General features: G+C 41.7%; 1 protein-coding gene across 1 annotated transcript in view; it reads left to right on the top strand.

Annotated features, from left to right (window-relative positions):
• The window catches only part of PPIL2 (peptidylprolyl isomerase like 2), a 68,353-nt gene that overhangs the window by 5,718 nt on the left and 50,456 nt on the right, over nucleotides 1-12,179 (top strand). The window contains exons 6-7 of the mRNA XM_040080975.2: nucleotides 8,930-8,981; nucleotides 11,673-11,764. Of these exons, the coding sequence (XP_039936909.1) occupies nucleotides 8,930-8,981; nucleotides 11,673-11,764 (144 nt within the window). The remainder of the gene's footprint in view (nucleotides 1-8,929; nucleotides 8,982-11,672; nucleotides 11,765-12,179) is intronic.

A 12,179-nucleotide genomic window follows, 5' to 3' on the forward strand; every position in this document is an offset into this window, starting at 1 on the left:
TCTCATAGATCCCATAGAAATCAGTTGCTGGTTTTGCAGTGAAGCTTGCTGACCTGGTTTAATGATGAGGATATGAAAAAGATTACTTCTTTTACTGTTGATTTGTTAATCCCACTTAAAAAATGAACAAACAACCTTACAATGCTTTTTTTTTTAATGCACTAAAAAAGTCTTTGGCTATCTAAGTAAGGGAAATCCTGTCTGAAAAGGATGCAGCAATTGGAGCAAAGGTGAAACTTCCTTAAACATGAAAGTGTTTTGACCATGTTGGTATTTTGAAAGCATAGAGATAGAAATAGAAAACACTCATAATTGGTTTTTCACCTGGGGAGGGAACGTAATGAGAAACAGGGCTTAGGTATTTTTTTTCTACTTTTGCAGTATTCTGAATAAAGAAACTGTAGTGTGTGAGCAATGTGGGAAATAGCAAGCAGGAACAGGTGTTAAAGTACAGTTTAAGTTCCAGCCAGGACTTTATGGTTCACTACAAATTGCTTTCCACCTCTGTCACATAGTCAGTGCAAGGTCCCTGTGTTTCAGGAATGGATTCCTGAAAGTGGGTTGGATGAGCTTCACACATTACTGAGTCAGAGGTGTCGAGATCACAGTCACAGACAAAACCCATCCAACTCTGAATCAAGTGGAACAAATCTCGGGCCTGAACTGGGAGGAGGACAAGTTCCAATTTCGTGTGACCCTTACTGGCTAAATCAACAGTGACAGTGGCTTTTAACTCAGTTCATACGGTCTGTGAGGTAATTTACTGCAGATTGCTGCTTTAATTGTGTTGTTCCAGGTGTGTTTCTAGATAATGAGCAGCAAATAATGGATGTCATTAGCCAAAAGCCTGTGGTTTGAAGGTGCCCTCTCTCAGGGCAGTGTAGCAGTGTACACTGTCAGGAAAATGCAACAGCCATAGATAATGTTCAGTGGGATGCATTTTCAGAGTGTTTGCGGAGACCTTTGTGTAACCTGGTGGTAATGTTACCTCACGATTCTGATGGTCATCTAAAAATGGCACATTGAAGCAGGAGTCAAACTTTCCTTGTGCCTTTTCATCTTCTTGTTTTGAAAAATTTTCATCACTTACTGTTTCCAAAGAGATTGTGCTATACTTTGAGCATTTTTGGCTTTTGTCTGGATACAAAATACCAGCAGAAAAATGCTGTGCAGGCTTCCACAGGCAGGCTATGTCCACATCAGTTTTACATATCTAGAGTGCTGGGACTGTCTAATTAAAAGCTAAATAGTTTGACCAGTTGAGATAATTTCCATTATGTAGAATTCAGGAGTGAGTCATATCCTTCTCATATTATGTTTTTCTTCAACATCAGAGCACAGCACCTGAAATCCAAGTAGTCTGCTGTGTTTTCTCCTCGGGGCTTTGGAAATGAGTGATCATTTAGGTGGATCAGTAACTTCAGGCCTCATTTGGATGTAATATGAGTGATGTATAAATGAGGATTTTAATTTTTCTCTAGAGAACTCCTTTCATGTACATGTCAGAAGAAGTCGGCACATCTTCAGCTTTGAAATTCAAAGTACATTTCTTAATTTGTCTGATGCAACTCAGTCAGGTCTTCAGATATTGCTTAAGTTTCAATGTGAATTGTGCCTCTTTTTTTCTCCTTTTGTTAAACTTATCATATTTTTCCTATATATTTGAAGTGAGGGGTTTTTCCTGTTTATTTGTAAGAAAAGTTTCAGTGTGGGGTGGGAATATAGTTTTGTTCTGAGTGAGTAATAGCTTATTACAGAGGAGAGAACAAAGCTTACAGAAATAAAGCCAAAGGAAGCTTTGTTGTTGAAAAATGATTCAGACAAATCCATCTTGGTTTTCATGTGTTGCAGGAAGAGGAGTGAAAAACAGGAACAGAAAACTGGAGCATCTCTGAGGTCTTCAGCTCTCTCAGTCTGCTTTGCAAACTGCCTGCTCTGTCTTGAACCAGTGTTTGCTTTCTGCCTGCTATGGCTGCTGAGAGCTTCTGCTGATGGGTTTTCATCTGATACATATCTTCTGTAAATTTTGGGTTTGACCAGCTTAGTCTTCTTTGTATTGGTGCCAAAATTGCGCTTTTCTCTGTTAGTGTTTACAGCTGTGTATTTGGCACGGAGGAATTTAATGCTTTCTTGACATTTTGTTGTTGAGACTTGTATTTTCCTCTCAGATGTTCTTCATGCCTTTAAGTTCTCCATACCCTACATGGTCACAGTTCTTCTCCACATCTGTTAAATTTTAATATATGTTCTTTGAACAGAGTTAATCTTAATCATGCACAGTAAATGCTGTGTGAATGCCTGGTACAGTGGTGGGAATATTTTCTAATCTCTTCCTGAAATACTTTGATAATATTTGATATATTACACTCGATAATGTTAAACTGAAAACCATTTCAGTGTATGTGTTGAGACAGGAAGGGTGCTTTGAGAAAATGAGAATTTGTTGCATTTTCTTTTGGTAGGCTTGGTCATTTGAGAACCAGGTACTTATAAATAAGTTAGAGTTAGCCAAGATGAGCAGTAGTTCTTCCTTTTCCCTTTCTTTTTCTGCTGTTTCCAGGTTGCTGCCCGTATTTCTGTGGGCAGTAGCAGCCTTTCAGACACGGGTGGTTACAGCCATTGTTAAGCATCTCTCTCCAGGTGCATTTTTGTCTGGGGCAGCAGACACAGGCTGCTGCTCAGATGCCAGAATCCGCTTTGAACTCTTCAATATGCAGCAACTGAGCCGTGTCGTCTTACCTCATTGGCCTCAGAAATTATTAGCTTTTAGTCAACAGTCTAAATGAGTTAATATTTGACTAGTGACCATAAATTTTCAATGCCCCTGGATAGAGACATATGAGGACATGACTTCTACCCTGAGGAATGACTGGGAAGTCATGTGTCATAAGGAAATGGTCATAAAACAGGGGTGATCAAGGGGATGAAAATCCCACTGAGTTGTACCCTGACAGATAATTCCTTCTTTTGTTGGCTTTTCTGAAAATTTCCCTTTCTCCTTTGCTGCTGACAAACACGGATAGCTGGTTCATTCTTTTCCAGAGCTGTTTGTGTGTTTTACAGCAGTGTACCCAGCACTACTAAGAGTTAGCCTTTATCTGCCCTAAAAAGGGGATTTAGTTTTCAATTCCCCGTATCTTTGGGAAACGGCGAGGGCGAGGAAGATGAGATTTGCTTCTACTTACTGTTCAAGTGCTTTATCAAAAAAAGACATTTAAAAGCTTCCAGTGTCACGAGTCGCTGGCCAAGCTGCTGCTTCTCCTTCACACCTTGCTGACTGTGGTGGTGGTGGGCAGTGTTTGATCCAGTAACCCACCTCTGGGCACCGGCAGATAAATGTGTCTACCGTTATTTCTAATGCATTATGCTCCTTACAGCAAAAAGGTATTTACATCTAGGTTTTACAGACTGAGCAGATGGTCTCTTCTTTTCCTTTTCTGTGTTTTGGTGTAAGTGTGCACATTGGATGGGATTTTGTGACTGTGACACTTGAAAAACTAGCAGCTGTGAAGCGCTCTAGCCTTAAATGAGATGCAGCATGAGGTTTCCCACAGATCTTTACTTGCCTGTTTTTCACTAAAATTGGAGACTAGATTTTTGGTGCTTCTGCAAAGCTTTATTTTCCTTGTGCTGTATTTGGCTGTGGGTCTCTACATTGGTAGACTTCTGACTGCATTAAGACTGCAGGTTTGATCTTGCAATGCAGCTACACCTCTTTTTCTCATGGTAATTTCTGTTAATGTGCTCTTTGACAGAGCAGCATTTTTGCTAGTATCTGTGAACCATGTGTGTTATCAAGCATATCTTTATGGTTCTCTGGACAAGGCTTTGGTGACCATACGATGTCAGTTTAAAATACAGTGATCTAGAGGTGTGTAATGGAGGATCTTCTGTGTCCATTTCCATTCTAGCTCAGCAGTACATGAAAACTGCAGTTAAACAGCAGCTTCATCCAAGGATGTGAATCAAGGGTATCTTTTTAGCGTTAGGTAGGCAGCTGTGATAAATATTGAGCATTTTTGTTGTCGAATTAAGCATAGAAATGATACCTTGAATTTTGGCCTCTTGGCTGCTAAGCCCAAATTTTTCATGGAGTGTTAAACTACATATAGATAGCTTATCTTGTTAAAACAGCACTGCTGTTTCCAATTGCAAACCCTAATGTGTAGACTTGAGGATTTCCAATGCCCTTTTTCATCATTTAATCAATTTCCCAAATCTGAAATAAGTACTATTATATGTGGAGTTATTCCAGTGCTAGTCATTGAACTCATGTCCCCATTTCTGGGGAAGATTTTATAGCAAGGAAAATTGTAAGAGGACTTCTTAAAATGGGAAGTTGTCTGTAAAGTTATATGTAACAGGTCTCATTTTTAAAGGAACCAAAGAATGTGATATAAAATTCATTTGCTGTTGCTAAGCTAAGTTTGGGACTTGGTAGGCAACACTGCATTTCAATATTATATTTGTTCTGGCTTTCTCTTCTGCTTGAGGTAACTCAGTGTTTCTTGTTCTGACGGGATGAAAAGCCATTAAATGGCCATGCCAGCTCTGAATGATTTTTGACCTCGTGTTATCAGCCAGTGCAGATGTGACATGTTAATTTTTCCCCTGCAGTGCATTGGTCCTGCCTGGTCCCCAGGTACTACCGAAACCCTTCTCTCACTGCCCTCCACAACTGGACAGGGGAGAGAAAATGTCACTGGGGGTTCATGGCTTCAGATAAGGGCCAGGAGAGATTTTCTTCTTAGATATTATCCCAGGTGCCTTACCACCGTTCCTGATTGTCGCGGCCTTGGCCACCAGCGTGTCCATCCTGGAGCTGGCTGGACACAGCAGAAGCTTCCAGCAGCTTCTCACAGAAGCCACCCCTGAAGCCCCCACTACCAAAACCTGGCCACACAACCCCAATCCCAGCTTCTCTGGATTTCTGTGTGTTCCTGGCAGAGGCCATCCAGTGTGTCCCATCAGGGGGTCCAATCCCCAAGTGCTGAACATTTGAACACTTGACTCAGTTGCTGTTGGTAGGATGGGAACGTCTGTCTTTACTAAATGCGTCGCCGGCTCCGCCCGCGTGTGGGTAGAAAATCAGTGGAGCCCCTTTTGATTGCTTTGCGGGCTGGTGCGTATCCAACGGGGTCAGAGCCTTATTAACAAGGAGAACGTGCAGCCACGGACCAAAGAGATTCAGCGAGTGTAACTAATTGCTGCGTGCGGATTGTAGGTCATATCTGCATGAGACGCCCGGCGATGACAGAGAACGATTTAATTCGGGACAATCGGCGCGTTCCGTCCGCGAGCTGCCACAGTGCCCCACTAACCTCCGTGGCGTCACCACCTCTGCCTGGCTCTCCATAAAGGATGCTGCCCTTTGGGATCCCGCGGGAGCCAGGGCTGTCAGCTGACAGACCGGAGCGCGCGGGGCCGGGGCTGCTCGCTGCCGCGGGAAAGTAGGTCACGGCCAAAAGTAGCCTTGGCTGCCTCTGTGCAAGTGTGTGCCTGCGAGAGGGGAGTCAGCTGAGAAAAGAGCTCGCACGGTTTTGCGTTTGGTTTTTTGGTTTTTTTTTTTTAGCCCTTCCTTGCTGTGGAGCAGCTGGCACTACGTGCCGTGAAACGCGTCTGCTTTCCAGTATTTCTGCATAAAATATTTTTAGAAAGGAATATGCGGCTCTTATTTCTGCTTAAAGGAAGTGGCAGATGCTCGTGGCCTTTTCATTGTCATTAGGAATTTCGAATTTAATTAGATCAAGTGTTTTTAATAAACACTTTTTTTTCCTCTTGCTTTCTTAACTGGAGCGTGGCTTTAAGTGGATGGTGGGTGTGTGTCAGGGAAACTCAAGTTGAAAATAGTTTTGAACTTGAGCTATGTATGCAATATTTGTTCTCTCTTAAGCATTATTAATAATAAAACATACATGAAAACAAGTACTTCAGCTCATTTTAGGATTCATTCACTCCTGCTGTCTCTTCCCATGAAGATCAGAGCCCGTTTGTGGCAAAACAGTCATTTCCATGGCAACGAGCCGTGTGATGGTGCTTGGAAAGCTTTGACTTTTGATGGAGAATAAATAAAAGGAGATTCACCCACATGCAAGATAATCTGTTTTTGTGTGAAATGAAGAACTTGAGAGGAAAAAAATGATATTACCCAGTTTGCCTGTATCATGTCCTTTTGCACTTTCCTGGGTAATGTGTAGGTGTTACAAAACTGAACCTCCTGGAAGTCCTGGTTGTGGACTCCCTCCTCTGTGGCTGCTCTGTGTGCAGTTGCCAGATCCTATAGGCTGGTCTTGGGCACTGAGCAATCCTTTGTAGCGCATCATCATCTGGTTTTGCTGTTCTGAGGCTCCAAAGATTTCCTTTGATGAAACACTAAATCCCCCTCTTGCCTTGCCATGCAAGCCGAAGCACAGAGCTGCTCCAAAGGGCATGAGCTGACATGCCAAAGTCACTTCTTCAGAAGAGGCCTGAGAGAAGGCCAGCCTGTGGCAGTGAAAGTTTGTAATATTCACAGAACACTTCACTACAGAGTTTCTCACTCCAGGCAGTATTTCAACTCCTGTATGACAGTCACTGGCTTTTTATTTACTGTTGACATTAGACTGTGTAAGTGCTGGTCTCTGTGGGGAGCGCATCCAGCACAAGCAGCTGGTGCACCAGGAGTAACTGAGGCTAGAAAATAACCTTTTTCTATATTATGGAAAGATATGACCTGAAATACCATACCATTTCCCTGGGCACAGGGTGAGAGTCTGAGGACTTGGCAGCACTTCTAACTACATCATAGTTGGACAGATGAAACAGTGCACTGCAGCTTTTGCTACCTTTAAAGTCTGCACAGCGGTTTAGTCTGTCTTTTCTGCGAAATTTCTGTCAAGGTGTAAATCTGAATCTTCAGTCATGCTAAACTGTTTCTTATGGAACTGTTTCCATTTTCCTTTAAAGATGCTGATATGTTTTGGGCATAGCTCAGGTCTGCAAGGAGGATAATTTAAGGACCTTTCTTGAAATTATCAATGTTTCCAGTGGTTGTAATTCTAAAGAAGCTTTTTCTGAAACATAATTTTTGGGCCGTTGCACAACATGTGCACAGATGGATGCTGCTTTGTGTTAATAGTTATTTAGGCTGAACAGATCTGTCCAGGATCAGATGTTCATTTTGGCAACTCTGCAGTTCCCCTACTACTTCTTTGATAAATTTGTTCTTGTAAGAGGATAAATAAATAAATAAAGCTCTGCATTCACTTAGTCATTTTAGAACCTGTCATTTCCTTTGCTGTCTTTCTTTGTACCCCAGCAATGGGCAGGTATTGGAGTGTTTTGGGTGGGCTTTTTTGAGAATCCTCTTAAGGAAAAGCAGCGGTACTGGTCTTCCATCACGTAACTAAATATAACAGAACCTGGCCTCTTTTTGCCTTCCCATCTTGTTCCTACTAGCTCTCATTGCTCTTCCTGCTAATAAATTAGAGAGATGGTTACCTTTCTGGCAGCAAATGAGCCTGCCAGTTGGTTGAGAGCAATTTGAGAAGTGCCTTCCTATAAACGAATGAGTCCAGCTGTCATAACATATACTCTGTAAACCAAGAATATGAATTTTGATTAGGCACAGAAAGCCCACTAACTTAGTTTCACACTTTTCTTTATTGCCCTTTGCCATAATGATTGAAGTAGCAGTGTCAGGGCTGGCAGATCTCTGCTTGTAGCTGTTTATAAAGAGCTGTCTGGGTTATAAAAACCTCCCTAATCTCTTCAGGTGCGTGTTTTGAGAAGAGAACCGATTGTTTCTTTTAAAAGGCCTGTGCTGTGTGTGCTTTTAAGGATCCATTTGGCAGCAAAACTGTCTCTGACAGCTAATACAATCAAAGGCTTTGTTTTTTAGAAGTCTCAGGTCCTGACTCAGCCTTGCAGTTTGTTGGGATGGATTTTCTTCCCGTCCGGGTGCCACAGTGAGGCACTACCCGACCATCCCGGTGGGCTGTGCTGGTGAGGTCACCCAGGTTGTGATGTGCCCTGTCCTGCCAGTGATGTACCCAAATCACTGAGCCCATGGAATGACTGGGGCCTGGCGTGTGACTGGAGGCTCACTGTTACTTTGGGTGTGTTTGCAGCTTCCATGTCTTAGGGGAGGCTGCAGGACAGGAGCAGCCTGATTGTCCAGAAATGTTTGCCAGCCCGACAGCTCTTCTCTTCCCATGTCAGAAAAGCCTTCCAGAGAGAGGGCAGCAGAGAAATGCCACAGACATGCTTGTGACGAGGCGTGGGAGAGCAGGAATAGCTTAGTTTGCAGTGTCCTCTCTTGAGCTGGAGAACATTATCCCACCCTTGGCTGTCACCTCCGTCCCCTGTTCAGTGGAATTGTTACCTGGGGATTAAGTGGCTGAAAATCCCTCCTGGGACTCCCTTTGTGACCCCAAGTGCCTCTTCAAGAATCTCTTTATTATTGCAGGCTGTCATGTGAGCTCTGCTGCACATTTCCTGAGTAAAAGGAAAATTACCATTATTTCAGAAAAGGCATCAGATTTTGATTGCCAAAACGGTTTGCTGGCTTTATGACTTTCATCAGAGGTCCCTGCTGAATTGCCCCTTCTGATCAGCAGCAGTGATCTTTGTCTCTTAGCTTTTCATGCAAACTCCCATTTCAGTCTGTGCTAAGAGTTGTGCAACTCCTGGAGCTGATTCCCCACGGTTAGCACTGTCCTGTGTCAAATGCAGCCCTGTAAACAAACGTATCCCAGTTCTCAGGCTCCCTGAGCCTTGTTTTTGTGTGCTGTGACTTGAATTCCCAGGGTTCTGATGATTCAGACAACTTGCAATATATTATTAATAAATTATGTGCTATTAAAATCTTAACAGTGATGTTACAGTTTCCTTTTATTTCCATGGTTACATTCTGTTGTGATTAATCTTTTTAATGCTTTCTTTTCTTTAGAAACTTGATGCCAAATCACTTATAAAGCTGAATTTTGCTAAAAACAGCGAAGGTAAGTGCAGTCATTTTCCATGGTGGTGTTTTGTTGTTTTTTTTTTTCCTTAATGAGTGTTTAATAAATTCTGGTTTGTCTTACTCATGGTGAACTTAAGTAGTTTGTGATCTCTATAATGCTTTTTGATTTTTGAGTGGAATAATTGCTTCTTGTGAGTGATATGTTTACCTTCAAAGTTCCATTTCTGTTTTGTCCTTACACTGGGGAGCCGTAAATTATTCAGCAATTTCACTTTCCTATAGCTGCTACTGCACTAAGGAACTGTTTACTTTAAGGAAAGAATCAGAAAAAATGAAATTTCTGTAATGTTATCTTATTTCCAACTTGCCTGTGGCAATATTTGCTGTTCACTTGGTTTTGAACAGCTTTTTGTTTATAAAAGGGACTAGACTTAAATAAACACGTGGGATTTTATGAATAGACACAAGACAGCTGCCTCGAGTTTTCTTTCTGCAAGATATAAAATCAGCCTCCTAAGAGAGCATGGTGGGAACAAAAGAGAAGAGTGGAGATGAATTTATCTTCTACAAAGCAGATAATGATTTCTTTGAAATGAAAATGGCTAAAATAGGTGGGAATAAAATTCTGGAGTGTCTGTCTCCTTATCTTACCAAAATCTATGGATTACAAGCTCTTTTCTGTAGCTGATGGATTTCTTCTGTGCCTTTTGTTCCGTCTATCTCAAGAGCAGGGTGTTAAAAATTGATCAATAGTCAGTGTGGCCGAGGTTTTGAAAGATACCACGACATTGTGCTTTCCCTAAAGAAGTCCAGCTCATAATGCTGGGGTGGAATGACAACAGCCAGAGAGTCTTAGAAGCCTTTTCCTCAAAAAGGTGCATTCTGTGTCATTAACCAATCAAGGGGAAATGCAACAAGAGACAAAATTAAATGTTGCATTTCTGTCACCAGACTTTTCTCTAAATCATAACGTGGAATGGTTGCTATGCATGTGTAGGATCTTCTCTGTTCACACAGAAATGTGATATAAAAGGTCTTTGGGCATTGCAGTTTCTCACACTGAGTGATCCCTTATGAGCTGAGTACCTTCTATCCAGCCCAACACGTGTGTGCCCTCAGCAGTTTTGCTTTTCCTAGGACTGAGAATATGATGACTTGTTCTTTTTTATAAACCTGGAACGAGGCCTCACATTTTACCGGTGTGTTTCTGTATCCATTGGTTGGGTCATACCCCGATGCCACTTGCAAAAATCCCTTTTTAAACTTCCTGAGTTTCAGTCCCTTGTGGCAGTGGCTTTCTTCAGCCCTGGTGGCATTAACAAAAATGTCCTCAGCTTTGATTTGTGCAGGGGGGCTGATGCCTTGGGAAGGCTGACCTGGAACAGAGACTGGACAGAGCTAAGAGAATAAAGTAGGCATTTATTAAAAGGCCTTAAAGGATACACCTTGGGCAGGACAAGAGCCTGGACAGGGCTGCAGCCAAAGTGGACCCAAAATGGTCACAAAATGAACGTAAAATGGTCACAAAATGGACAAACGGTCATGAGGTCTCACACTGTTATAAGTTTTGGGCCATTTGTGTATTGGGGTTTAATTGTCCAATTACAGCTTCGGGTTATGAAGTTCCATCCTCCTTGTTCTCTCCCCTCAACCCTCGGTTGTTTATGCTGTTTTGGGCCTGAAAGTTGTAACACTTGTTCTTGGTCTCAAGCTGGAAAAAGATTTGTTTTGTCTACCTACCCTGTGAAGAGAGCTGATTAACACTTAACATGAGGCTCAGAGCTACGCACCTAGGCAGCAATATAAAAAAATATAAAAGCTAAAACTCGGGCCGTCGTGGCAGAGCTGCCTCTGGTGGCACAGTGAGCAGTCAGTCTCTGCAGGTGTTTGCCTCCCCTGTCCCTGCAGGTGCTGTGAGCAGCCTGTTCTGGCCTCCCTGCTGGTTTTGATTTTCAAATGGTAATTAGGAAAAAAAAAGAACCAAATAGGCCCAACTTATTTCAAAAACCTCACCCAAACCCCCAGTTCTAGCAAACTGATCAAGTATTATCAACCTTCTTCTAATGGCTTTCTGCTGAGATTATCCAGACATTTTTCTTTTTCCTCCTACCTTGCCTCCCATCAGTTTGCTTGCTGTAGACTTGCTTAATATTTATGCTGACCCTCCTGGGAAAATTCACAGCTTGATTAGAGCAGAAGCTGGGTTCCTTATTGAGTAACGTGTTCAGATTTAATGGCATTCTGCCTGACACATTTGAATACAAAATGCTTCCCTCTGCTTAAAGCACAGCAGCTGTTGCAAACTTTTCTGTAGTCTGTGAGCTAAACATTTATTCCTGGGAACAGGAGCGATACAGAGCACTGGACACGTTACGAGGTGCAGGCTCGTGTTACCGATAGACCTTTGATTACAACAGCACCAATTATATTGTGGAATTTCATAAATACCAAGCAAGTTGGACAAAGTTCTGTGTTAGGGAATTGAAGGCAATAAGTTTCAAAACTGCATTTTCCTTGCTTGTTTTATAGCTCTCTTTAACTGTTACTTTTTCTAGCACTTCTTCTGTCACTGGAGAATCAAACCGGTATTAAAACGCCTTTAAATACACACTGAAGTTATACTTTATATTAAAAATTAATGTAAATATCATCTGCAGAGATCAGAGAAATTAGCTATTTCAAAACAGTTACAGATGTTCATGTGAAATTTAAATTTTCCCTCTATCAGGCAAGTACCACTGTCCAGTGCTGTTTACTGTATTTACGAATAACTCCCATATTGTGGCCATCAAGACTACTGGAAATGTGTTTGCCTATGAGGTGGGTTCTCTATTAATACTTTTTACTTGATGCATTTCAGTCAAAAATCACAAAATGTTTTAGAAAGACGTGTAAATTTTATTCTTGTTTTACAGCCAGAGAAATTAAAGGATGGGAGATGAACTGATTTCACAAATTGTTGTCCAGTTTTAGCCTTCAAAATAGGAGCAATTTTAGAATATGAATTAAATAGTATTTCTAAAACGTTTTCTTAAGTTAATCTGCATGTACTGAATCTTCTGTTTCAAAATGAGTAGCTTTTATATGCTTCTCAGTCAAATTAATACACACATTTTCTGTTGTCTTTCTCAGTGTCATCACAAAAACAGAAATTGTCTCATTTCTATTCATATCAGTGAATAAAAAAGTTGATTTTAGCTGGAGCTGGGGGAATAGGAGAAGGAATCCCTTAATG

This window comes from Hirundo rustica, chromosome 17, assembly GCF_015227805.2.
Source record: "Hirundo rustica isolate bHirRus1 chromosome 17, bHirRus1.pri.v3, whole genome shotgun sequence".
NCBI lineage: Eukaryota > Metazoa > Chordata > Aves > Passeriformes > Hirundinidae > Hirundo > Hirundo rustica.